This window comes from Salmo salar, chromosome ssa03, assembly GCF_905237065.1.
Source record: "Salmo salar chromosome ssa03, Ssal_v3.1, whole genome shotgun sequence".
Lineage (NCBI taxonomy): Eukaryota > Metazoa > Chordata > Actinopteri > Salmoniformes > Salmonidae > Salmo > Salmo salar.
This window is the reverse complement of record NC_059444.1, coordinates 76,027,561-76,054,070: the sequence shown is the minus strand read 5'-3', so window position 1 is coordinate 76,054,070 and position 26,510 is coordinate 76,027,561. Positions and strand designations below refer to the sequence as shown.

The following is a 26,510-nucleotide window of genomic DNA, read 5'->3' as shown; positions in this document are numbered from 1 at the left end:
AGCAAGCCATGGTGCTCAGTGGTAATCAAAATCAGTCAACTGTCTCTGGATTGGCAAAGAAAACTTTCTCCCTCAGCAAGCTTTCATTAATTTCAAAACTTGTTCTCAACTGGCCTACCTGGTTAAATAAAGGTGAAATATATTTTTTTTGCATGACTTTTACATGGTTTCTTCAAGACCTAATACTTTATTTTACATGAAAGGTAAACCAAACACTATGTGAAATATAATGGTGCAGTTTCATATATGTTCATCCATGACAATGACAGACCTATGCCTTGTTCTATTAATACAGAAAGACAGGTTCAGATTGTATTTTTGTAATTTAGAGACTTTTTTTGGTATTCCATCAATCCAAAATCACACCTCTAGTATTTCCTGTCCTATCCTCCATCTGGACTCTTTGGTTCAATATGTCCCTGTCCAATATAAGTTGTATGCATCATCTCTAAGTCAAGGTCCAAATGGAACCAAGAAGCATTCATTTGATGAGCTGTGATTTGATTCACTTACTATGCACTCCCTTGCCCACATTCCATTTGGTGCTCTCACTTTAAATTGCCCATCTTCATTATTGCCAAAATCCCCACAACAGAGTGAACAGACCTTTGTTAATGTCTAATTACAGCAGGTAGCAAACCTATAATTTACAAGTCAATCTTGTCAGTGGTACACATATTCAGAAAAAAAGGAGCAAGGCCACAAATCATTTGTTACAAACCTTTTATTAAGATATTTTTTTTTTAATCCATGTTGACATTTACCTTAATGATTTTTCTTTACAGTAGTTAATGTGCAATTACCTTGAATAATATTGGGTCACAGTTAAGGGGTTTCACAAAGTTATTGGCACTTGGAAAACAATGAGAACAGAATGAGCACTGGCACTACAGGGTCACAGAGGGCAAGGAGCAGGGGCAGAGACATTGGGGATGCTACTGCACTGGTTTCAATAAGCGGTTTGTGGGTATATACCTCATGCTGAGAGTGCACGACTAACAATCCAACTTCTTTAGTGCCTCTATGTATAATATACAGTATATATCTATACATATATTCATATTTATATATGTATATGTGAAAAAAGGTCCTTCGCCAAGCCTATATACCACACTGGACACTGCCTTTCTTTGTCCATCCTCTTGAGGTGTGTGTGTTGGGGGAGGAGGAACATCTACCTGTAGGGATGGAGGATGAATCAGCTTGAACTGTCCTGTCTCACACAAACAAACATTCCTTTCTGTTCCTTTAGTCTTGTGCTTCAGAGCTGAGAGAAGTAATCCTTTCCAAAACAAGCAAAACTGAACTTTGATCACTTAGTAACCAACTCAGTCATTGACTATGGTCTGTGGGGGAAATACTGTCATCTGGTGGTGGCTCCCGGCAGTGCACTGGTCTGCAGTACCACATGTGAACAGCAGGCGGTGAACAAGAGTGGATCTGACAGTGTCCATAATATCATGGGATCTGTTCAGCAGGGGAAAAAAATCAGACCCTGGTGTACAGGTTCAATAACAGGTGCAAAGTTTAATTCAGACCTCTATAGCTCCACACACCCACTACTACACACCCACCTCCCCAAAATTCATCCCCCCCCCCAAAAGACAGTACAGTGCCCTAGTCTGCCCCCCGGAAGAACCTCTCATGGAATCCTCATCACAAACAATGAAAAAAATATACAGTTCTCTGTCTAGCTATCGGTGCTCTGTCTAGCTGTCGTACAATTATCTTTCTTTCCTTTTCAGTTTTTTCTTCAGCAAGAAGTTGGTAAATCGTTCACCACCTTCAATTAGTAGCATTTCTTTAAGGTCTTTACAGTACACGTTTCTTTAAAGGAAAAATAAAGCATAAGCAATACAAGAAAAAAAGAGAAAAAAAAACGTTAAAAAAAATTAATATTTTTTTCTGTACAACATTCTGATGGACACAGAGTCTGCAGCCATGACACCTCTCTCCCTAAACATGACCCCTCCTCCCTCCCTTCAGTCACACCAACTCAGTAGCACATTAGGCCAGTAATTGAAGACCAAAGCAACCATCATCCTCCTTCTCTGACCTGTAGGCCAAATGCATGCTGGGAGCTCACACACACACCAGTCTCCATGACGTCTCGACAACACGCAAGACCAAGTAAAAAATAACAAAAAAAAAATATAAAAAACGGTCCTCTTTCATCGCTTCCACACTTTTACACAATCACCCTACATAGGAAATCGCTAGACGAGCGTAGAAAGAAAGTCAGCTCAACGGTCCCAATATTTACAACATGAGTCATCCCAGTACATCCCACATCCACAGATCTGAGATGCAGGCTATGTTCCAATACTATCTAAATGCACCCTTCCGTTAGTTCCTTCCCTGAAGTGCTTACATCAAGGAAAGGGAGGAAGGATGCCTCTTAAAAGTATTTGAACAACAACCCTTGGGTTGATTCTCCACACAACCCATCAAAACCCTTTATCAAAAGGTGCAAGAAACATGGGTTCATCCCATATAAAAAGGTGCTTCACCTCTCCTTTAACATATCCACCATTGTCCATTTTGGATTTACCAAGCGTGAGAGAGAGTTAAAAAGCAACCAGGACAGAAATGTCATGCATAGAGTGGACCTGCATCTCTGCCGTATGGATAAAAGTGAATTGTGTCCACTCTATACATCACTTTTCTATCTGAAGGTGTCTCATCTTTTGGATTGCAAAGGTGTATGGAAGATGGTGTAGGTCATCGTTCACAAAGACAAGTGTCCAAGCAGAGGGAGTCTTAAACCAATCCAAAACACTACGAGATGGACACACACACACACACACACACACACACACACACACACACACACACACACACACCACACGTAAAAGCACACTCACTCGCGCACATCCACCTAAAGCACACTCACACACATCAATCGCACAGGAACAAATATGCTTTTCAGTCACATTCAAGGAATGAACACAAATGCTTGCTCTCGCACATATAGGAGACTGTTTAAAACACACCTACACACTCCACCGGAATGCCAGTCCCCCTGGCCTCACCCCATCTCTCTTTGGGACACGTGTGTGTTACAACTCTGTCTCAAGCTGAACGACCTACCACCTTTTAAACCCCGTTCTACTCCCTCCTTCCCAACATCAACATAAGCAGGACCCACCCCTGCATATCCATGTCGATTAAAAAAGGCACATTCCATTATTCCAAATGTTTTCCAGTCATTGAATCACCACCTCATGATGTGTAATAATGTCAGTAGTCTGCTTCGGAGCACGTCACTAACCACCAGAGGAGGGGTTAGCTAGCTAGCACGATAGTTGCAGCAGTCAACCAGTTGATTCAAGCTGTGCATTTTTACATTTAGCTGTGATTTGAGTAAGCAGTTTAGCTATCATAGTAACGTCGCTAGCTCGCTAGCAAGCATAACATAGTCAGTCATCGTTGTCAACAGCCACATAGGTAGGCATCCTTGACAATTTCCATAGAGAAAAAGGACAATAATAAGATTAGCTATATTGGATTGCCGCAGGTAGAAAGTGCCCAGTTCTGTCTTAAAAACAGATATTTTTCAGTTCAATAGTTCGTCAAAACAAAAAACTCAAAAGGCCCTACTTTAAGACTTTTCTGACCACTTGATCAATACCATATTTTTATGCAAAAATAGCACTTTTATTTCTTTGCTTTTAAATCTTATTTTTTCGGAGCAGGACTTTCTTTGCAAAAACAGCTGTTCAAAATACAATAAAACAACAGAGATTTAAAACCAATCCCTCTCTTTCTCTCTGTACACACCCACGGTTGTATAAATACATATTCAAAAAAATATGACCGTCTTTCCTTGTTCTCCTTGGATTTCTTTACAATTATGGTACAACCTGTAGTCCTCATCTCTGGATCCATCGCATGTTACAAACAGAGAAACCAGCTGTGATCATAAAAGCTACAAGAAGAGAGACAGTACATTAAAACTGAGGACATAATCATTTTGTTCTGGTCACAGAAGGGTGTGGGGTTGGAGGACTGGTGGGGTTGGAGGACAGGTGGAGAAGGGGTCTTTCTATCGCTCCCTCCCTCCCCCTTTTCTCTCATTCTAGAGAGAAACTACAGTCTCTCTCATATCCATAGAGTAGTTATCTTTCTGTCGGTTTATCCTCAAGAGGTTGGGATACAATCGTTCAGACTGACATTGTGCGATGCTGCTGACATCTACATTCAAAACCAGGGGAATGTGTTTTGATATGGAGAGGCAGGAATTTGGTTAAAAAACCTAAAATAATAATAAAATAAAATACTGCATCCCCACAAACCCATCACCCTTTCTCTACCCCCATACTAACATACAGCAGAAACCATATTGGAAGTTACGATTGCTTGGACTCTCGCTTTCAAAATTAAAGCATAACTTCCTGGTTAACATCCTGGTAACAACCCCTGTTTCCCCTAGCAACGTTTCAGAGTCACATGTCGGAGGTGGAGGATCAAAAGGCCAAAGGGTCAGGGGGATGGGCCACACCACCAGAGGAGAAGAAAGAGGGGAGTACAGGGAAATATAGGTATTCATCATCATCATCATCATCATCATCATCGTCTTCTAAACACTGTACTCCACCTCCCCATCTAAAACAAAGTGCCTCCGTCGCTGCCCACCCCCTGCAGCGACTCGCCGGATGAGCCGCCTGTCTCGGCGCCCTCCAGGGAGTTGGGTTCATAGCCTGGCTCCGCTCCGAGGGCGTCGGCCTCCATCTTGGCATCAGGGAGGAAGGCGGAGTACGCGTCGCCCTCAGCCATGAGCAGCTTCAGCTTGGGGATCCAGCTCTTGCGGACGACGCGGCGGGCGTTGGTGCACATGTCCGCCGCGATGGCGTTCATCTCACTCTCCTTGAAGCTCGTGGCGAAGTTCTGGCTGTAGACTGATGGAGGGGCGGAAGGAGATAGGGAGGAGAGGAAGGAAGGGAGGGAGGGGAATAGAGAGAGAAAAGAGGAAAAGACCAGAGAATTAGGATTGATGAGCCTAATCATAAATCAGCCGTCCATTTGTACTAACAAAAAGGCACTTGTGTTTAAGTGAAACACTCACATTTGACTGCGTGCAACACTCTGTTGTCCAGGGGCTTGCGGCTGGGGTCGTTAGTGGAGGAGCGGATTCCTGTTCCACAGCTGTTAGCCAGAGTATTCCTGACAGGGAGAGAGTATAATGATACCTTTATAAACATACAGACATCCATCAACTGTTAACACACACACACACACACACACACACACACACACACACACACACACACACACACACACACGACACGTCACGTCACGTCAGACGTATAAACGCACACACAGAGAGGCAAGCATGCACACACATCAGATTTATAAACACACAGTGGCTGGCAGGCACACAGGCACACACACAAACGTCAGACGCATAAACATACACAGACACGTCAGATGTGAGAGAGAGACACACACTAACCTGTCGAAGAAGGCAGCCAGCAGCCTCCTGAGCAACACCTTGTGTCTGGTCCCTGCACTGACATGACAGTTCATCAGCTGGGCTCGAGATATGAACACACACGTACCTGCAGACACACACATTAGTGAGAATCAACAACAAAAACAAACACACAGAACAGTGTTACCATGGACTACTCCAGACACTACTCCTATTGAGTTTCTACACACACACAAACCTGTATATACCCCCCACACACCCTCCGTAAAACACACACAGATACGTCCTGTTTACACACACAACATCAAAGAACACACTAAAACACACACTGAAACATAGACCCAAACGCACACATCCTGGGACTGACTCTGCATAATAAACAAACAAGCAGCAGGCCAAACAAATGGGAATACTTGACTGTACAGTCGTGGCCAAAGGTTTTAAGAATGACACAAATATACATTTTCACAAAGTCTGCTGCCTCAGTTTGTATGATGGCAATTTGCATATACCTCAGAATGTTATGAAGAGTGATCAGATGAATTGCAATTAATTGCAAAGTCCCTCTTTGCCATGAAAATGAACTGAATCCCCAAAAAACATTTCCACTGCATTTCAACCCCGCCACAAAAGGACCAGCTGACATCATGCCAGTGATTCTCTCGTTAACACAGGTGTAAGTGTTGACGAGGACAAGGCTGGAGATCACTCCGTCATGCTGATTGATTTCTAATAACAGACTGGAAGCTTCAAAAGGAGGGTGGGGCTTGGAATCATTTTCTTCCTCATTCAACCATGGTTACTTGCAAGAAAACACGTGCCGTCATCATTACTTTGCACAAAAAGGGCTTCACAGGCAAGGATATTGCTGCCAGTAAGATTGCACCTAAATCAACCATTTATCGGATCATCAAGAACTTCAAGGAGAGTGGTTCAATTGTTGTGAAGAAGGCTTCGGGGCGCCCAAGAAAGTCCAGCAAGCGCCAGGACCGTCTCCTAAAGTTGATTCAGCTGCGGGATCGGGGCACCACCAGTACAGAGCTTGCTCAGGAATGGCAGCAGGCAGGTGTGAGTGCATCTGCACTAGAGGTCGACCGATTAATCGAAATGGCCGATTAATTAGGGCCGATTTCAAGTTTTCATAACAATCGGAAATCGGTATTTTTGGACACCGATTTTTTTGTTGACCTTTATTTAACTAGGCAAGTCAGTTAACTTCTTGCATCTAGGTGTTCCGCTAGCGGAACCCCGTTCCGCCAGCAGGACCCCTAGCCAATGGGATCGCATGGCGCGAAATACAAAACCACCTAAAATACCACAATTCAATTTTCGCAAACAATCAACTATTTTACACCATTTTAAAGATAAGACTCGTTAATCTAACCACATTGTCCGATTTCAAAAAGGCTTTACAGCGAAAGCAAAACATTAGATTATGTTAGAAGAGTACATAGACCAAAATAACCACACAGCCATTTTCCAAGCAAGCATATGTCAATAAAACCCAAAACACAGCTAAATGAAGCACTAACCTTTGATGATCTTCATCAGATGACACTCCTAGGACATTATGTTATACAATACATGTATGTTTTGTTCAATCATGTTCATATTTATATCCAAAAACAGCTTTTTACATTGGCGCGTGATGTTCAGAAAATGTATTCCCATCGCAAACTTCTGGTGAATTTACAAAAATACTCATCATAAACATTGACAAAATACATAATTATTTTAAGAATTATAGATACAGAACTCCTTTATGCAATCGCTGTGTCAGATTTTAACATAGCTTTTCGGCGAAAGCTCATTTTTCAATATTCTGAGTACATAGATCGCCATCACGGCGAGCTATTCAGACACCCGCCAAGTTCGGGGCAACCTAAACTCAGAATTAGTATTAGAAATATTGTATTACCTTTGCTGATCTTTGTCAGAATGCACTCCCAGGACTGCTGCTTCCACAAGAAATGTTGTTTTTGTTCGAAATAATCCATAGTTATGTCCAAATACCTCCGTTTTGTTTGTGCGTTCAGGTCACTATCCAAAGGGTAAAGCGAGTGCAATTCGAGACGCAAAAAGTCAAAATGTTCCAATACCGTACTTAGAAGCATGTCAAACGCTGTTTAAAATCAATTTTTATGGTATTTTTAACGTACAATTGTGATAATATTCCAACCGGACAATAGTGTATTCATTCAAGGAGAAAAATAAAAAACAGCATGCTCGCGGGAACGCGCATATCCAATCTCTTTGTCCTCAGGCAGACCCACTCAGTAACTGAGCTCCTATACTCTGCCCAGAGACAGGAGAAGGCTCAATCCACTTTCTGAAGGCTTTAGACAGCCAATGGAAGCCTTAGAAAGTGCAACGTAACAGCACAGAAACTGTAGTTTCGAAAGTGACAAGAAAGAACTACATTTCTCAGATCCTACACTTCCTGGTCGACTTTTTCTCAGGTTTTTGCCTGCCATATGAGTTCTGTTATACTCACAGACACCATTCAAACAGTTTTAGAAACTTTAGAGTGTTTTCTATCCAAATCTACTAATAATATGCATATTCTCATTTCTGGGCAAGAGTAGTAACCAGTTTAAAATCGGGTACGTTTTTTCATCCGGCCGTGAAAATACTGCCCCCTATCCATATCAGGTTAAGAACACATTCTTATTTTCAATGACGGCCTAGGAACGGTGGGTTAACTGCCTTGTTCAGGGGCAGAACGACAGATTTTTACCTTGTCAGCTCGGGGATTCAATCTTGCAACCTTACGGTTAACTAGTCCAACGCTCTAACCACCTGCTTTACATTGCACTCCATGAGGAGTCTGCCTGTTACACGAATGCAGTAAGAAGCCAAGGTAAGTTGCTAGCTAGCATTAAACTTATCTTATAAAAAACTATCAATCAATCATAATCACTAATTAACTACACATGGTTGATGATATTACTAGTTTATCTAGCCTGTCCTGCGTTGCATACAATCGCTTAGGTACACGTTGCTCCAACCATAAACATCAATGTCTTTCTTAAAATCAATACACAAGTATATATTTTTAAACCTGCATATTTAGTTAATATTGCCTGCTAACATGAATTTCTTTTAACTAGGTAAAATGTGTCACTTCTCTTGCAAACAGAGTCAGGGTATATGCAGCAGTTTGGGCCACCTGGCTCGTTGCGAACTGTGAAGACTATTTCTTCCTAACAAAGACAGCCGACTTCACCAAACGGGGGATGATTTAACAAAAGCGCATTTGTGAAAAAAGCACAATCGTTGCACAATTGTACCGAACCATAAACATCAATGCCTTTCTTAAAATCAATACACAAGTATATATTTTTAAACCTGCATATTTAGCTAAAAGAAATCCAGGTTAGCAGGCAATATTAACCAGGTGAAATTGTGTCATTTTCCGTTCATTGCACGCAGAGTCAGGGTATATGCAACAGTTTGGGCCGCCTGGCTCATTGCGAACTAATTTGCCCGAATTTTACGTAATTATGACATAACATTGAAGGTTGTGCAATGTAACAGGAATATTTAGACTTAGGGATGCCACCCGTTAGATAAAATATGGAACGGTTCTGTATTTCACTGACAGGAAAAAATGTTTTGTTTTCGAGATGATAGTTTCCGGATTCGACCATATTAATGAACTAAGGCTCGTATTTCTGTGTGTTATTATGTTATAATTAAGTCTATGATTAAGTCTTTGATAGAGCAGTCTGACTGAGCGATGGTAGGCAGCAGCAGGCTCGTAAGCGTTCATTCAAACAGCACTTTTGTGCGTTTGCCAGCAGCCCTTCGCAATGCATTGAGCTGTTTATGACTTCAAGCCTGTCAACTCCCAAGATTAGGCTGGTGTAACCGATGTGAAATGGCTAGCTAGTTAGCCGGGTGCGCGCTAATAGCATTTCAAACGTCACTCGCTCCGAGACTTGGAGTAGTTGTTCCCCTTGCTCTGCATGGGTAACGCTGCTTCGAGGGTGGCTGTTGTCGATGAAGCTATACTGTTACACTGGCAATACTAAAGTGCCTATAAGAACATCCAATAGTCAAAGGTATATGAAATACAAATCATATAGAGAGAAATAGTCCTATAATTCCTATAATAACTACAACCTAAAACTTCTTACCTGGGAATATTGAAGACTCATGTTAAAAGGAACCACCAGCTTTCATATGTTCTCATGTTCTGAGCAAGGAACTTAAACTTTAGCTTTCTTACATGGCACATATTGCACTTTTACTTTCTTCTCCAACACTTTGTTTTTGCATTATTTAAACCAAATTGAACATGTTTCATTATTTATTTGAGGCTAAATTGATTTTATTGATGTATTATATTAAGTTAAAATAAGTGTTCATTCAGTATTGTTGTAATTGTCATTATTACAAAAAATAAATAAAAAAATAAATAAATAAAATCAGCCGATTAATCGGTATCGGCTTTTTTTGGTCCTCCAATAATCGGCATCGGCGTTGAAAAATAATAATCGGTCGACCTCTAATCTGCACGCACAGTGAGGCAAAGACTTTTGGAGGATGGCCTGGTGTCAAGAAGGGCAGCAAAGAAGCCATTTCTCTCCAGGAAAAACATCAGGGACCGACTGATATTCTGCAAAAGGTACAGGGATTGGACTGCTGAGGACTGGGGTAAAGTCATTTTCTCTGATGAATCCCCTTTCCGATTGTTTGGGGCATCCGGAAAAAAGCTTGTCCGGAGAAGACAAGGTGAGTGCTACCATCAGTCCTGTGTCATGCCAACAGTAAAGCATCCTGAGACCATTCATGTGTGGGGTTGCTTCTCAGCCAAGGGAGTGGGCTCACTCACAATTCTGCCTAAGAACACAGCCAAGAATAAAGAATGGTACCAACACATCCTCCGAGAGCAACTTCTCCCAACCATCCAGGAACAGTTTGGTGACGAACAATGCCTTTTCCAGCATGATGGAGCACCTTGGAAAAAGTGATAACTAAGTGGCTCGGGGAACAAAACATCGATATTTTGGGTCCATGGCCAGGAAACTCCCAAGACCTTAATCTCATTGAGTACTTGTGGTCAATCCTCAAGAGGCGGGTGGACAAACAAAAATCCACAAATTCTTACAAACTCCAAGCATTGATTATGCAAGAATGGGCTGCCATCAGTCAGGATGTGGCCCAGAAGTAAATTGACAGCATGCCAGGGCGAAATATTGACTCTGTCATGACGTTGGCCTCTTTTGGTACAGGGAGGACAGTTGACCCCCTCCCTTTTGCACCACCACCCAACCTACCTTCCCCCCAACCCAGGCCCTGTGTGAAAGGGTTGTAAAAACTCTAAAATTCCAGGAGAGTCTCTGGCTACATGGCCCATAGAGAGACACAGGAAATTCTTCCAACTCACAGAATTGGGGAGCCAAGCGACATTTGTGTTCTGGAGAAGGTATGGAAGATTGGTGAAGAATCCAGCTACGAACTGATCCGCTTGGTACAATTTTGTGATACTCAGAAGAGACAATATAGCCATATTACCATAAAACTGTTTATATAATAGCCTCAGCTTGAGACTTGCATCATAATGGTTGTATAGAATGTATTAATAAGGATAAAGCTTTTGTAATACATTGAGATGCTATGTACTGATGTAATGTGATAGAATTGTATTTCTGTAACCAAGTCTAACTCAGTCATAGGCACGCCCCCAGGGACACATACAGGACCAGGCGTCATTTGACAAGCCTGTTCAAGGGTCACTATAAAACCCACCCTGATTTACATTTCTTTAGACCAGGCCTCCACTCCATGGCCAATAGGTTTTACCATCCAATTCCTCTACTGAAAGTGAACTACACCACGTGGTTAACTTTTAGACTATCGAGACCGACAGAATAAGAACAAGTCTTTGACATTAATTATTAGTCTGCAGCTAAGTAAATTATATCATCGAATGCGAAGACCAACGAAACATCCATTCTATGACGACATTAATGAATGTCGCTCTGAAAGATCCATTCTAACCGAGAGAGAGAGAGAACGCGGACAAAACTCCCCAACAGAACAGAACTCTCCAACAAGAATCAGAACGACACACTGAGCGTAAATATATATTGATTGCAATTGTTCCCGAATGAGTGAGCCTTCAATTGTCAATTGTTAATATTAATGAACTCTGTGTACCTTCTCAGCTGACCGTTTATGACCCATTGTCTAACAGACCAGCCATGCCTGTTAGCCATTAGCGCACATTACTATACCAATCCTTTGTGACGATAATTACTGTTTGTATGTTTTCTGTTAATTACTTAGTGTAGTAAATAAATGATTTTAAGACAATTGATGTATGGATGATTTTAGTAAAGACTGGGTTCGTGCAGATACAACAATTTACGACGTTTGGAATGAGACTGAACACGAGGTAAAATACACCATTTAAACCAGAAGATATTCGGCCTATATTATAAAATAGGAAAGTTATATTAGGAAAATTATAACTTTGTAAACTGAATATTCTCCTTGGTGCCCCGATCTCCTAGTTAATTACAATTAAACGATTAATCAGTTTAATCGCGTGATAATAATTACAGGGAGTTAATTGATAAACAAGTCTTCAGTTTAATGGTACCCCAAAGACACGACAACTCTTTGCATCAACTTCATGTAATTGTCAATAAAAGCCTTTGACACTTATGAAATGCTTATAATTATACTTCAGTATTCCATAGTAACATCTGACAAAAATATCTAAAGACACTGAAGCAGCAAACTGTGTGGAAATTAATATTTGTGTCATTCTCAACACTTTTGGCCACAACTGTAGACTGACAGTACACTCCTGGACAAGGTGGCAGTGGAACATAACATAGCCATGTTCCCAGAGAGGCCTTGACTTGGCTAATATTAACCACAGACACATGCCTGATCTCTTACATACAGTCATCTCACAGTAAGGACCACTCTCAGTGTACTGCAGAACCAGGCACCGTCCCATTTCACTAGTCATGTAAGGACCACTCTCAGTGTACTGCAGAACCAGGCACCGTCCCATTTCACTAGTCATGTAAGGACCACTCTCAGTGTACTGCAGAACCAGGCACCGTCCCATTTCACTAGTCATGTAAGGACCACTCTCAGTGTACTGCCGAACCAGGCACCGTCCCATTTCACTAGTCATGTAAGGACCACTCTCAGTGTACTGCAGAACCAGGCACCGTCCCATTTCACTAGTCATGTAAGGACCACTCTCAGTGTACTGCAGAACCAGGCACCGTCCCATTTCACTAGTCATGTAAGGACCACTCTCAGTGTACTGCCGAACCAGGCACCGTCCCATTTCACTAGTCATGTAAGGACCACTCTCAGTGTACTGCCGAACCAGGCACCGTCCCATTTCACTAGTCATGTAAGGACCACTCTCAGTGTACTGCAGAACCAGGCCACGTCCCATTTCACTAGTCATGTAAGGACCACTCTCAGTGTACTGCAGAACCAGGCACCGTCCCATTTCACTAGTCATGTAAGGACCACTCTCAGTGTACTGCAGAACCAGGCACCGTCCCATTTCACTAGTCATGTAAGGACCACTCTCAGTGTACTGCAGAACCAGGCACCGTCCCATTTCACTAGTCATGTAAGGACCACTCTCAGTGTAGTGTAGAACCAGGCCACGTCCCATTTCACTAGTCATTAAGGACAACTACTACAGTAGACTATACAGTGTGTGTATAGTATACACTAAAGAGTACCAAACATTAAGAACACCTTCCTAATATGGAGTTGCAACCCCCCTTCTGCCCTCAGAACAGCCTCAAATCATTGGGGCATGGACTCTACAAGGTGTCAAAAGTGTTCCACAGGTATGGAGGCCCATGTTGACTCCAATGCTTCCCACAGTTGAGTCAGGTTGGGTGGATGTCCTTTGGGTGGTGGACCATTCTCGATAGACACGGGAAACTGTTGAGCATGAAAAAGCAAGTAGCGTTGCAGTTCTTGACCCAAACTGGTGCGCCTGGCACCTACTACCATACCCTGTTCAAAGACACTTAACTTCTTTGGGGTAGGGGGCAGTATTTTCACGTCCGGATGAAAAGCGTGCCCAGAGTAAACTGCCTGCTACTCAGGCCCAGAAGCTAGGATATGCATATTATTAGTAGATTTGGATAGAAAACACTCTGAAGTTTCTAAAACTGTTTGAATGATGTCTGAGTATAACAGAACTCATATGGCAGGCAAAAACCTAACCAGGAAGTGGGAAATCTGAGGTTTGTAGTTTTTCAAGTGATTGCCTATCCAATTTACATTTACATTTTAGTCATTTAGCAGACGCTCTTATCCAGAGCGACTTACAGTAGTGAATGCATACATTTCCTAAAAAAAAATCTGTGCTGGCCCCGCGTGGGAATCAAACCCACAACCCTGGCGTTGCAAACACCATGCTCTACCAACTGAGCTACAGGGATGGCTGTGTCTGTGTTTGCACTTCCTAAGGCTTCCACTAGATGGCAACAGTCGTTAGAACGTTGCTTCTACTGTGAATGGGGAGAGAATAAGAGCTGTTTCAACCAGGTGTCTGGAAAAATGCCATGAGCTCAGTCACGAGAGCGAGCTGAGGTCCTTTTGATTTCTAAAGACAAAGGAAATGTCCGGTTGGAATATTATTGAAGATTTATGATAAAAACATCCTAAAGATTGATTCTATACATCGTTTGACATGTTTCTACAAAATGTAATGCAACTTTTTTTACTTTTCGTCTGGACTTAGTGCATGCGCCTTTTGCATTTGGAATAGTGAACTGAACGCGCGAACAAAAAAAGAGGTATTTGGACATAAATATGGACTTTATCGAAACAAAACAAACATTTATTGTGGAACTGGGATTCCTGGGAGTGTATTCCAATGAAGATCATCAAAGGTAAGTGAATATTTATCATGCCATTTCTGACTTTTGTTGACCCCACAACATGGCGGATATCTGTATGGCTTGTTTTGGTGGCTGAGCGCTGTACTCAGATTATCGCATGGTGTGCTTTCACCGTAAATCTTTTTTGAAATCTGACACATTTTTGGATATAAATATGAACTTTATCAAACAAAACATACATGTATTGTGTAACGTGATGTCCTATGAGTGCCATCTGATGAAGATCATGAAAGGTTACTGATTAATTTTATCTCTATTTCTGCTTTTTGTGACTCCTCACTTTGGCTGGAAAATGGCTGTATGTTTTTTTGTGACTAGGCGCTGACCTAACATAATCATATGGTATGCTTTCGCCGTAAAGCCTTTTTGAAATCAAGACACTGTGGCTGGATTAACAAGAAGTTTATCTTTAAAATGGTGTCCCGTGTGGCTCAGTTGGTAGAGCATGGTGTTTGCAACGCCAGGGTTGTGGGTTCGATTCCCACGGGGGACCAGTACGGAGAAAAAAGATGTATGAAATGTATGCATTCACTACTGTAAGTCACTCTGGATAAGAGCGTCTGCTAAATGACTAAAATGTAAATGTAAAAAATGTGTATAATACTTGTATGTTTGAGGAATTTTAATTATGAGATTTTTGTTGTTTTGAATTTGGCGCCCTGCAATTTCACATACCCCAGAGAGGTTAAATATTTTGTCTTGCCCATTCACGCTCTGAATGGCACACACAATCTATGTCTCAAGGATTAAGAATACTTGTTTAACACACACACGTAAGAACACACACACACTGACCTGAGACAAGCTCTAGTTTCTCTGCGGGGTCCCCCTCCTCATATAGTTTGGGGTGGCAGCGGTTGCCTATCTGTGTGATGAGCTCAGCGGGGAGAGACGACAGGTCCTGGCGACCGCGCATACGACCCCGGGTCTCTGAGTGGTCCGGCAGGGCCTCCACACGCTCACCAGCTACCAGAGGGAGAAAGACACGTGTTAGATCTGTCTGGTCTGACCTTTACACACACACACACACACACACACACACACACACACACACACACACACACACACACACACACACACACACACACACACACACACACACACACACACACACACACACACACACACACACAGAGAGCGAGGTACCTGCGGCGCCCACGTTGAGCATGCTGTACATGGTGTACATGTTACAGATCTGCCTGTACTGCTCCTCCGTCTGCTCCTCCGTCACCTCCTCCTCTTCCTCCTCGTCATGGTAACTGATAGGAGAGTCACTGGTGTAGGCGCTCATCGTGCCCGGGCTGGCGCCCTCCGATGCCATGTTGCCCATTGAGACCACACTCCCGTTGGACCCGCTGCCGTGACCCCCGACCCCTGATCCTATCCCCGCCCCGCTGGCGCCCATCCCCATGGCCAGTGTCAGCGCCCCCGAGCTCTGGATGGCACTCCCTCGCACAGACTCCTGAGAAAAGCGGGCGGCCTTCCTGGACCCGCCTCCGCATGAGCCCCCTCCGCCCCCGTCTCGGCTGCTGCCGCCCTCCCACAAGCGCTTGGCCACAGGGGTGCACACCACCGAGTAGGGCGAGGCTTCTGATTGGTTGCCCTGCTGCTCTGTCTTCACCCGTGACACAAGGGGGAGGGGGGTAAGGCAGGAGGCGGGGCGACTGCCAGTCCCCGCGGCAACGGTTTGAGTGACGGGGCTCTGGGGTTCGGAGGGCGGAGCCTCCTCGGCCTGCAGGTCCTGGGAGTCACAGCTGGGCGAGGAAACCTGGAGGAGGAATATGGAGAGAATACATTTATCAATAGTTTATTATGGAAATATAAATACACTGTATATCCTGTTGGGGCTCGGGGGCAGTATTGAGACATTTTGAAAAAAATATGTGCCCAATTTTAACTGCCTCCTACACCAACTCAGAAGCTAGGATATGCATATTATTAACACATTCGGATAGAAAACACTCTGAATTTTCTAAAACAGTTTGAATGGTGTCTGTAAGTATAACAAAACTCATATTGCAGGCAAAAACCTGTGAAAAATAGATCCAAAAAAATGTGAATTTTGTGACTGTACTATTTAGTGTCATTGTTTTATAGATACCATAGTGAGAAAGGATTCATTTCGCAACACCTACGGCTTCCACTAGATGTCAACGATCTTTATAAAGTTGTTTGAAGCGTCTATGATAAACAGAGAGCAAATTAGAATCCAAGGAAGTTGACATGTCATCACTTCATTTTTTTGCGCCTGCGCATAAATCTGAGAAACGTGAGTTTGTCATCATTTTTTATCTAGACATAGGATAGGTTGTGTGAAAATATTACTGATGTTTAACGTTAAAAATGGACCAAAAGATTAATGCTAAACAACATTTGACATGTTTGAACGAACATAAATAGATTATTTACTAGGTTTTTTTAGCTTTTCGGCGTGATTTTACCAGCCCCCCACCACGTTTTGTGGGAGCATAATGAACGCTAAGTACTTGGTGTTATTTGGACATAAATTATGAACTTTGTCAAAAGAAACCACATTTGTTCCGGACCTGGAATGCCTTCCGGACCTGGGATCCTGCCTTCTGATGGAGATAATCAAAGGTAAGGGGGTATTTACAATGTTATTATCGATTTTAGATGATGCTAACTGTATAGCATAGCCTGTTGTTCTTAGCATAGCACCCCGTTTATTGCAAAATGTGATTTCCCAGTAAAGTTATTTTGAGATCTGGCCATTCGGTAGCAATTACAAGATGATAATATATTATTCTTTGAATGACAATATTATAATTTACCAATGTTTTCGAATAGTAATTTTGTTATGTTCACCGGAAGCATTTCAGAGAAGAAAAAATCTGAATTTCACGCTACTGTAAAATGCTGTTTTTGGATATAAATATGAACTTGATGGAACAAAAAATGCATGTATTGTATAACATAATGTCCTAGGAGTGTCATCTGATGGAGATTGACAAAAGTTAGTGCATAATTCAAGCTGGTTTCTGCTTTTGGTGACGCCTGACCTTGAATTGAAAATGGATGTTTGTACTTTTGTGGCTATGTACTGTCCTAACATAATCTAACTTTATGCTTTTGCCGTAAAGCCTCTTTGAAAATCGAACAATGTGGTTAGATTAAGGAGATGTTTATCATTTAAATTGTGTAAAATAGTTGATTGTTTGAGAAATTGAAATTATTAGATTTTTGATGTTTTGAATTTCCAGCCTTGTTAGCAATCCCGGCTCGGGGTTCATTGCTAACCTGTAGCCCCAACAGGTTGCAAATACTTGCAATGATTGTGATAAGTGGTTGTTTACACATCTCAGTTGAGTGTACTGTCGCTCTGGAAAAACCTGGTAGAGTTCTGATAAACATGTTGAAATGTATCAGGGTTTCTGAACATGTGGTGCCAGACATTTTACCAGAAACATTTTAATTTACCGGACATTTGAGAAATTTACCAGACACATATGCATTTGGTGCATAGCGTGATTAGGGAGTCCACCCACGTTGCTCAGAATGACAGCAATCACATTTAGAATATGGTCATTCACATTAACAGAAAGTCGAGGATGCAACGACGTGCGGTCCTTCTGATGTGCACTTCGAACACATTTACTTTTCTTCAGACAACAAGATGAGTAACCAACAGCAAAATCACTAACCTATGTCAACCTACTATAGTAGAAAAGTTTAGGCTACCTATTCTATTGGTCAGCTGGTTGAGAATAAATAGCCTATTTCAAACAGACTCTGGGCCAGTTGTGTGCCGATAGAGCCCAAATTCATCAGTAGGCCTAAGCTACATTAAAAAAAAAAAACGTTAAAACGCAATGAGTCTTATGCAACAGATCAGAACGTTTAGCTTAAAATGTCGATAAAATATTATTTCTTCACATTATGAGCACAGCAATGTGGACAAGGCAGTAGGCTCTGCACGAATGTCCGTTCCATTATGCAATTAGCAGGAAAACACCATTGTCAAAAGGGCACTACACATGCGAGCGGTTTCATGTAAAAGATGAAAATATCCATTATAAATTTAGAGCGAGAGGAGATCTAACAGGCTACTTTGAAGCAACGTAAGACATGCCTCAATATGTATTAAAACTTTCAGGTTTCAAACAATTAAGTATATGTTTTCAAAATGCATACTGCCTCCAGCTCATTGCAAAGTGGTGGGCGACGCACTGATGAAGCCTGCCTTCTGTTGCCGTTTGATGCTGCGTTCAAAGCAACTGGGAAATCTCTGACTTCTGACTTCAGTGCGTTCAAGACAACTGGGGAAAAAACAAGCTCTGACTGGGGAAAAAAAAGTTGTGAACAATCATCCAACTCGGAATTCCAACTCAGGAAATCAGGCCTCTTTAGAGCTCCGACGTAATAATTTGACCTCGTATTTTAAGATACGGTACATACAAATATACTGTACACACGTACCAATTTACTTCCACTAAATTATGCAGATTGCCCAATAGATCGATAAGCATGACCAGTCAAATGTATTTCCATTGACCGGTATTTCCATCAATAAATAGGCTAAAAAGCATTATTTCGCAATGGGATTTTCTCTTCTCCCTAGCAGTTGGCCGACATGTTATTTATCTGCATTTTTTTATATACGGACAAAAGCAAGCTATTACAGGCCAACAGAAACCCTGGTATGTATGTGTGTATCATTCTAAGACCTCTGAATAAAGAGCACAGCATAACGACACAACCTCTGTGATGCAGGACAAGCCTCCCCTTTGAAGGAGGCCTCCTATCCACCTCAACCTTAAAAGAAAACTCCACCCAAAAACAATATTTTGGTCAAATGTTTTGCAGCTGGTATCACATGATGCAAAATGCATCATAAAGTCTGTATTTTGAAAGATATATATCTTGAAAACTTGATTCCTGACATGCAAAACATTTTGGGACTATATCAACAATAGACTAATGAAACAAATACCAAAATATTGTTTTGGGGTGGAGTTTTCCTTTAAGCATGCTTGGGTTGTTAAAAAGGCTATATAAAACCCATGTATTACCTTGAGGAAGAACTCTGTGCCCTTCTCCATGATCTGCTGGATCTGCAGGAAGCCTGCGGTGTACATGAGGAGGAACTGGTCTCCCACTGTCATGCTGAGGCGGCCTGTGTAGCAGAAGGCCAGGATCTGCTGGAAGCTCTGGGGCTGGACAGCCGGGGGGAGCTCCACCACTGTGGGGGTCTTGGAGCCGCTGCCTCCCCCAGTGCTGAACAGGTCCCGGAAGTAAGAACTGCTGGCCGCAAGCACGGCACGGTGAGCCTGGAGGAGAGGGAGGGAGGAGTAAGAAGATACTATAGAGTTATGAGTTAAATAAGGAATGTTTCTTTTGTTTGAATGATACATTTATTTTAAAACTGTGTGGTTGATCTTTTGGGAGGTGCAAAATGTCATGATTCTGATAATTGAGGGCGGCTTTGCTTCAGTGATTAGATTTTCTCTGTTCTTTTTCTAACGTCAAAGAATGTTGACCAATAATGGCAAGTCATGAAGGGCAACGGGATAATAAACTCATAAAAATCAAGCCGTTACCGCCGGGATAGACTGATAGATAAATAATTGGTCTTGCACATCAGAACACTTAAAAAAATTAAATGTACATTATAGTACACAATCTACGCAATTCACACAGTAATATCCCACCTTGAAGGCGTGTCCCTTGACGACCACGGAGACATCGCAGTAGAGCCCCTGGAGACGCTGCTCGTTCAGACACTCCAAGACGTTGTTGCCAAAGTTAGGAATCGCCATCTGAAGGGTCTGGGCCATGGTGCGCTACGCACACCACCACAGGGTCTGGAGGGAGAAAGATATCAGCAACATATTTTAAAAGAGCCAATTAAATCAGTTACCAATATTCTGCATGAGGCTGACCCGTTTGTCCCCAACCTAATGAAGCAACAAACAGTAATGCCCTCTACTTAACCTATATCATGGATTCCAACACCATTGGTAACTACACTGAACAAAAATATAAATGTAACATGTAAAGTGTTGGTCCCATGTTTCATAAGCTGAAATAAAAAAATCCCAGGAATGTTCCATACTTACAAAAAGCTTATTTCTCTCAAATGTTGTGCATAATTTTTGTATGTCTCTTTTAGTGAGCATTTCTCCTTTGCCAAGATAATCCATTCACATTGACAGGTGTGGCATATCAAGAAGCTGATTAAACAGCATGACCAATACACAGTTGCACCTTGTGCTGGGGACAATAAAAGGCCATTTAAAATGTGCAGTTTTGTCACACAACACAATGCCACAGATGTCTCAAGTTTGGAGGGAGTGGGCAATTGGCATGTTGAATGCAGGAATGTCCACCAGAGCTGTTGCCAGATAATTGAATGTTCATTTCTCTACCATAAGTGGTCTCCAACGTCGTTTCAGAGAATTTAGCAGTACGTCCAACCAGCCTTACAACCGCAGACCACGTGTAACCACGCCAGCCCAGGACCTCCACATCTGGCTTCTTCACCTGCGGGATTGTCTGAGACCAGCCACCGGGACAGCTGATGAAACTGAGTATTTCTGTGTGTAATAAAGCCATTTTGTGGGGAAAAACTGATTGGCTGGGCCTGGCTCCCCAGTGGGTGGGCCAATGCCCTCCAAGGCCCACCCATGGTTGCACACCTGCCCAGTCATGTGAAATCCATAGATTAGGGCCTAATTTATTTATTTCAATTGACTGATTTCCTTATATAAACTGTAACTCAGTAAAATCTTTGAAATTGTTGAGGTCATATTTTTGTTCACTATAACAAGTAACATGGTACTAGTGGTGCATGTTACAATCAATCAATGAGAAACCACTAAGGAGGAGGGCCTAATTATCAAGTAATTTAACTATTATTACCATCTCATTTCTAAGTACACCAGGTAAATAGAGGGCTGTAAAATAAAGCCCAACCATAGCAGCCATCATAGAGAGAGGAAATCCTATCAGCGCAACTCTGACCTTAACACTAGCGGACAGCACCCTCCAATGGACGAAACATGTTTAGTGATGATATCCATTTGGAAGCAACTGAAGTGAACCTAACGCTTTCATTTGTCATTCAGACAAAGTAAACCATTTTACAGTGTGTTTTGAGCAGAAAGGAGACCCTTAAAATACTATTTGAAAAAGCCTACTTATCCATATGTAGCAAATGTCAATGCCCATACACACACATCTTATTCTGAAAAGTGAAATCATATCACTTCTATCTGCTATTTATATAGGCCTAAAACCAATTCAGAGATGTTATTTGATTGTAAAATGTGTGTTTACATCTGTGTAAATGTCCTACTGCTACAGTACTACAATGTGGGGTTGTTTGAATTGCCCATAACAAATTCTCTCAAACATACAACAACCTAAACCTGCAGCCCTCTAATATTTGATAGGCCTATGCTCAAAAGTTCACAGAAATGAAAGGTCTGTCATTCCTCTCGACAACATCATATAGAATGGCGTGTGTGGATGAAGAGGAGACAAAGACAGTGGACTATTAAGATGCACCCTTAAAAGGTTCAGTGCAAGCGCCTCCTCTCCCACTATCTCTGAAGCTCAGCACAGACATCCACCTCAGCTAAACCCATAACAACCATAAACAGCAGACATCCACCTCAGCTGACCCCATAACAACCATAAACAGCACAGACATCCACCTCAGCTGACCCCATAACAACCATAAACAGCACAGACATCCACCTCAGCTGACCCCATAACAACCATAAACAGCACAGACATCCACCTCAGCTGACCCCATAACAACCATAAACAGCACAGACATCCACCTCAGCTGACCCCATAACAACCATAAACAGCACAGACATCCACCTCAGCTGACCCCATAACAACCATAAACAGCACAGACAACAGAGAAGCAGTACCTTCACATCAACGTTTTAGCTATCAGCTTGTAAGCACTGTCACATATAGCGGTTCCAATGCATGGTGCTGGCTACACCAGCATTGTTGGGGATTTGATTCCTGCACGGGCAGCGGGCCACCCATACTGAATGTGTCACTGTCAACTAGTCACTTTTCATAAAAGCATCTGATTCGCTAACTGATGCTATAGGCTATTATTGCATCCATTACACAAGCATGTTCTAACATGCATCTATGCACCTACACACGCAGTCACCCACTTATAGACTACACACACACACAAAAGCTGCCATTGACGAGGGGGATACTATGTGGCAGCATTAACAGACAGACAGTTAGAATCTTCTCACCTAGTGAAACACAAGATTCACAAGAAGTCTGACTAACATATTAAAGGTGAAGTAAGCAGCCCAACATATAAGCCTTGTTTTGGGATCCAGCCAGCTACACTGGTAAAAGAAACACTGTATTTGTCTCCATCCTTCTCTCTCATGCCCTCTCGCAAAAACACAGATGCGCACTCACACACACCAACACAAACAAACACACACACATTCACACACACACACTAAACAATACTGCCTGTTTACAGTTTGGCAGGACACACACACAGAATAGAATAAAGCCTGGGTGTGTTTGCACTGAGAGAGCGACCAAGGAGGGTAGGAGAGGGGCCTGAACAAGGGCTGTGCCCAGCAAAGGGGTCATGTCAGGCGCAGCAGCCAGGTTAGAGGGCAGAGGAGGAGAAGTTCAGGTAACCCACTGCCTCACATCTCATACTGGGCAGTGGAGTCAGTCACAAAACTAGGTCACACAGTGTCAACATAAGAGCCAGTCTTTTCACAGGAGCCTCAAGAATGTTTTGCCAGCATTTAAAATGCAGCCACAGCTTATGTGATGTTGTGATGGACCAAGGACCAACATATTTGTGATCTCATAAAAAGTAAAAATATTTTCCAGTTAATCCACACTCCTAGACTATAGGTCTGTGAAAACACCAACTGCTAAATTCATTTAGATTGTCTTAGAGATTATTAGAGAGGGTTGCATGGGTGGTGGCCAGCAGCATACCACCCTGCATCCCACTGTTGGCTTGCCTCTGAGGCTAAGCAAGGTCCTGGTCAGTCCCTGGATGGTCGAAGGAGATCCCAATGCCCCAGGGCAGTGATTGGGGACATTGCCCTGTGTAGTGTGACATTTTTCAGACGGGACATTAAGCAGGTGTCCTGACTCTCTGTGGTCACTGAAGATCCCATGGCACTTATTGTAAGAGTATGGGTGTTATGTTAACCCCGGTGTCCTGGATACATTTACAAACTGGTCCTAATCATCACCAGCTTTCAATTGGTACATTCATCCCCCCTCCTCTCCCCTTTAACAATATCCAGGTCGTTGCTTTAAATTAAGAATGTGTTCAGTAAATTTACCTGGTCAAATAAGGGTAAAAAAAATAAGGTGCTGGCACAACTATTTTATAGGCATTTCCTGGTTTCAAACCCCATGTCTACTGTAAGGATATAGCTTACCTGCTATAAATGTTGCCTACACACAATGCAACTATCAATTCAATGTTTACTTTTTTTCTTGAAGGGCTACTGACCATCATTGAAATACATTGTTCATCGTTTCAATGAATTAGAGTAGCATGCAAATGGATATAGGCATGCTTAAATAAATACCATTCATTAAATACCAATTAAATTAAACAGTTCAAAGCAAACCTCTTAATTGATAGCTAGCTGTTACTAGCTACAAATTGTATCTCCCGTGAGTTGCGTTTTGACCAGGATGCAAGATCAAACCGCGGCGATAGCTGTCTGTGTACGGAGGTGACCGCCGCGCCGTGTGCCAGTCTGCCCGCTCGGAGTGCTCCACTGGCACGGGCCGGGGGGCGACAGAGAATGGCAGTGAATGCAGTAACACGCGATCCAGGAGCGCCACGGCGTTTGCCAGCTGTCAAAAAAGTATACGGATATAATAACGAACTTTAATCAGTTTGAAAAGGCCCACATCTTTCGTTTTTAGTCCCGTCTTTCATTGCAATATACGCATCCCATCCGAAGGCCTGTGAATCGGGTGCCTGTCAGGACTAGCTAAGCTAGCTAAACTAGCAAGCTAACATAGCACTGCTAAAATATTTTGGGTTCGCCCCAGCGCACCATTCACCTCATGCACTCAGACAACTGCACAGTATCCGCTGCTTCCGCGATTAACCACGAATTAAAAACAACCGATTGTCACAAACAGTATCGATAAGGTTGACAGTTGTCCCACGGTGTCAGCTATCGATTCCAAATCGTATTTATTTAAATATTTTTGGGATGGGGAAATGACTCCCACTGCTATACTCCATTTTACCGACATCAACAGGTCATCTCAGGACACGCAGCAGCTGAGGGCGAGCCAGACGGAACCAGTGCGGCACAGAACAGGGGGGTTCCAAGTCCGTAGACAATACATCTATTTAACCACTTCTCACCAATGTGATAGATGGCCAAAATATGTCTGAAACTTACAATTATTTAATAGTTTAGCTCACGTAAATTCTTACAATTGACGGTACATAAAAATATTTGATCGTGTACTGTAAAAAGTGTTTGATCATATGCCTAGGAGAAAGTAGCCACAAAGGCATGTGGGGCTCGGAAGCCGCAAGCCGGTGAGGTGTTTAAAGTTTGTGATGGTGCCATCCTCTTACCAACCCATCCCCCATCGCACACCTTTCCCAAAACAATAGTTTACCCCCACGCAACATTCCGAACCCATCTGATATCTGCCCCAAACCGCGGTGCCAACTAGGGACACCAGTCTAGCCCCGGCGTCATCGTACGACCCCAACAGACATCCTAATTCTCTAGCAGATACTCACCCCCTAGCTGGGAAACTGATGCAAAGCGTTTCAATGGAGGATTCGATAGCCCTCTCCCCGCACTCTCTTGCTACAGACAGCCATTCGTTGTGAGCAATGGCGAGACGCCGATCGCAGAGCTATCGAGGGCGGAACAGTGTCCCAGGGGATTGCGGAGCTCCGAGTCACCGATCGCGCAGAACAGAAAGACAAGCATGACGAGCTCATCATTCAATCGCATGATCGTCTCAAGCGCAGCCTCAATTTGGGGAGACCTATCCCACGGCGTGATGTGTTTGCGCATTGGCACAGCAGCGTGCAGAAACCGCCTCTCCCCCTTCTCCCTGTGCTGTGTGTGAGATGGAGATGGGAAAGTAAACTGTGTGTGTGTGTGTGCGTGCGCGTGTGTCTAGACTACATTCATTTAGGTGAACCCAGTGCGTGCAAAGAATAAATAATCATGCCTGCAAATAACGGGGAATCAAATGAAAACATATTTTGCTTAGAGAGAGATGGAGCCCTGTGTTCTACCATTGCATGGCTGAGTTGGACCTGCTTTATAGCCTATGTAGGCTATTTCATGGGGAATATATATTTTTGGCAGTCAATCATATTAAGGCTACCTACACTTTAAAAAGTCACTGGCTAACTCATTCATGAAAATGAGTAGTGGCTACTCAAACATCTCCAACTGTCAGTAGAACTCAAATCATAAAAGTGGTACCGGGGCGGAAATCCCGGGGGGACACGACCCCCCCATCCTGGGAAAAATATAATACGCAATGAAAGCAATTGTGCTGATTATAGACACTTAATAACGCGTTTTTAAGTTTCAAAAGATTGCGACCCCCCCGCCCTTTGCCTCACAATGGTTTGATCCACTGCCAGTTCCTTAGCTTGCTAAGTAACTGCCGTGAGGTTCATCCAGTCAATCGCGCACACACACACTAGCTGAATATGCAGAGCTAGCACGCAAATATTAACTATTAAGCTAGCTAGTACCTATTCCATTTATGTGGCGTCGTCAAAGATGGAATCAGCATGCAGATGATGTAAGTTAGTGCTTCAAAGTCCCTGTGATAAGGTTAGCGATAAACTGAAGTCCAAACTGAACAGAACTACACTCTCTTCTACCATTGTCTTAAATATATTTAATGGTCTCGTTGCAAAAGCTAAATTGTCGCAAGGGAACTTTTATTTATTTATTTTATTTCACCTTTATTTAACCCGGGTAGCAAAGATTATAGCAAACACCACTGAAACTGAATTGGTGCTCGCTAGCTTTGCAAATTCAGCTATTGTTGGAAGCCAGCCAATATGAAACAAACTATTAAAATTACAAAAGGTTGCAGCATATGTTGTGTAAATGGTGAACTCGTACAGCTGTCAACTCTTGTCATTTTAATCCGTTTCACATTTGCTA

At 42.7% G+C, this 26,510-nt stretch overlaps 1 protein-coding gene across 3 annotated transcripts; it reads right to left on the bottom strand.

Annotated features, from left to right (window-relative positions):
- Window positions 1-706: 706 nt before the first annotated feature.
- LOC106601680 (nucleus accumbens-associated protein 1) lies at window positions 707-25,314 on the bottom strand. Of its 3 annotated transcripts, XM_045715436.1 has the most exons (9): window positions 24,406-24,622; window positions 23,961-24,192; window positions 20,007-20,159; window positions 19,368-19,625; window positions 15,484-16,105; window positions 15,133-15,303; window positions 5,453-5,558; window positions 5,066-5,163; window positions 707-4,898 (listed from the first exon to the last, which is right to left on the bottom strand). In XM_045715436.1, exons 3-9 carry the CDS (start codon window positions 20,130-20,132, stop codon window positions 4,606-4,608), a joined length of 1,674 nt encoding a protein of 557 aa, XP_045571392.1. In that variant the 5' UTR covers window positions 20,133-20,159; window positions 23,961-24,192; window positions 24,406-24,622; the 3' UTR covers window positions 707-4,605. The 3 variants fall into 3 exon arrangements, with proteins under 3 accessions (XP_045571392.1, XP_045571391.1, XP_045571393.1); XM_045715435.1 differs by lacking the exons at window positions 23,961-24,192; window positions 24,406-24,622 and adding an exon at window positions 25,109-25,314; XM_045715437.1 differs by lacking the exon at window positions 23,961-24,192.
- Between the last annotated feature and the right edge of the window lie 1,196 nt (window positions 25,315-26,510).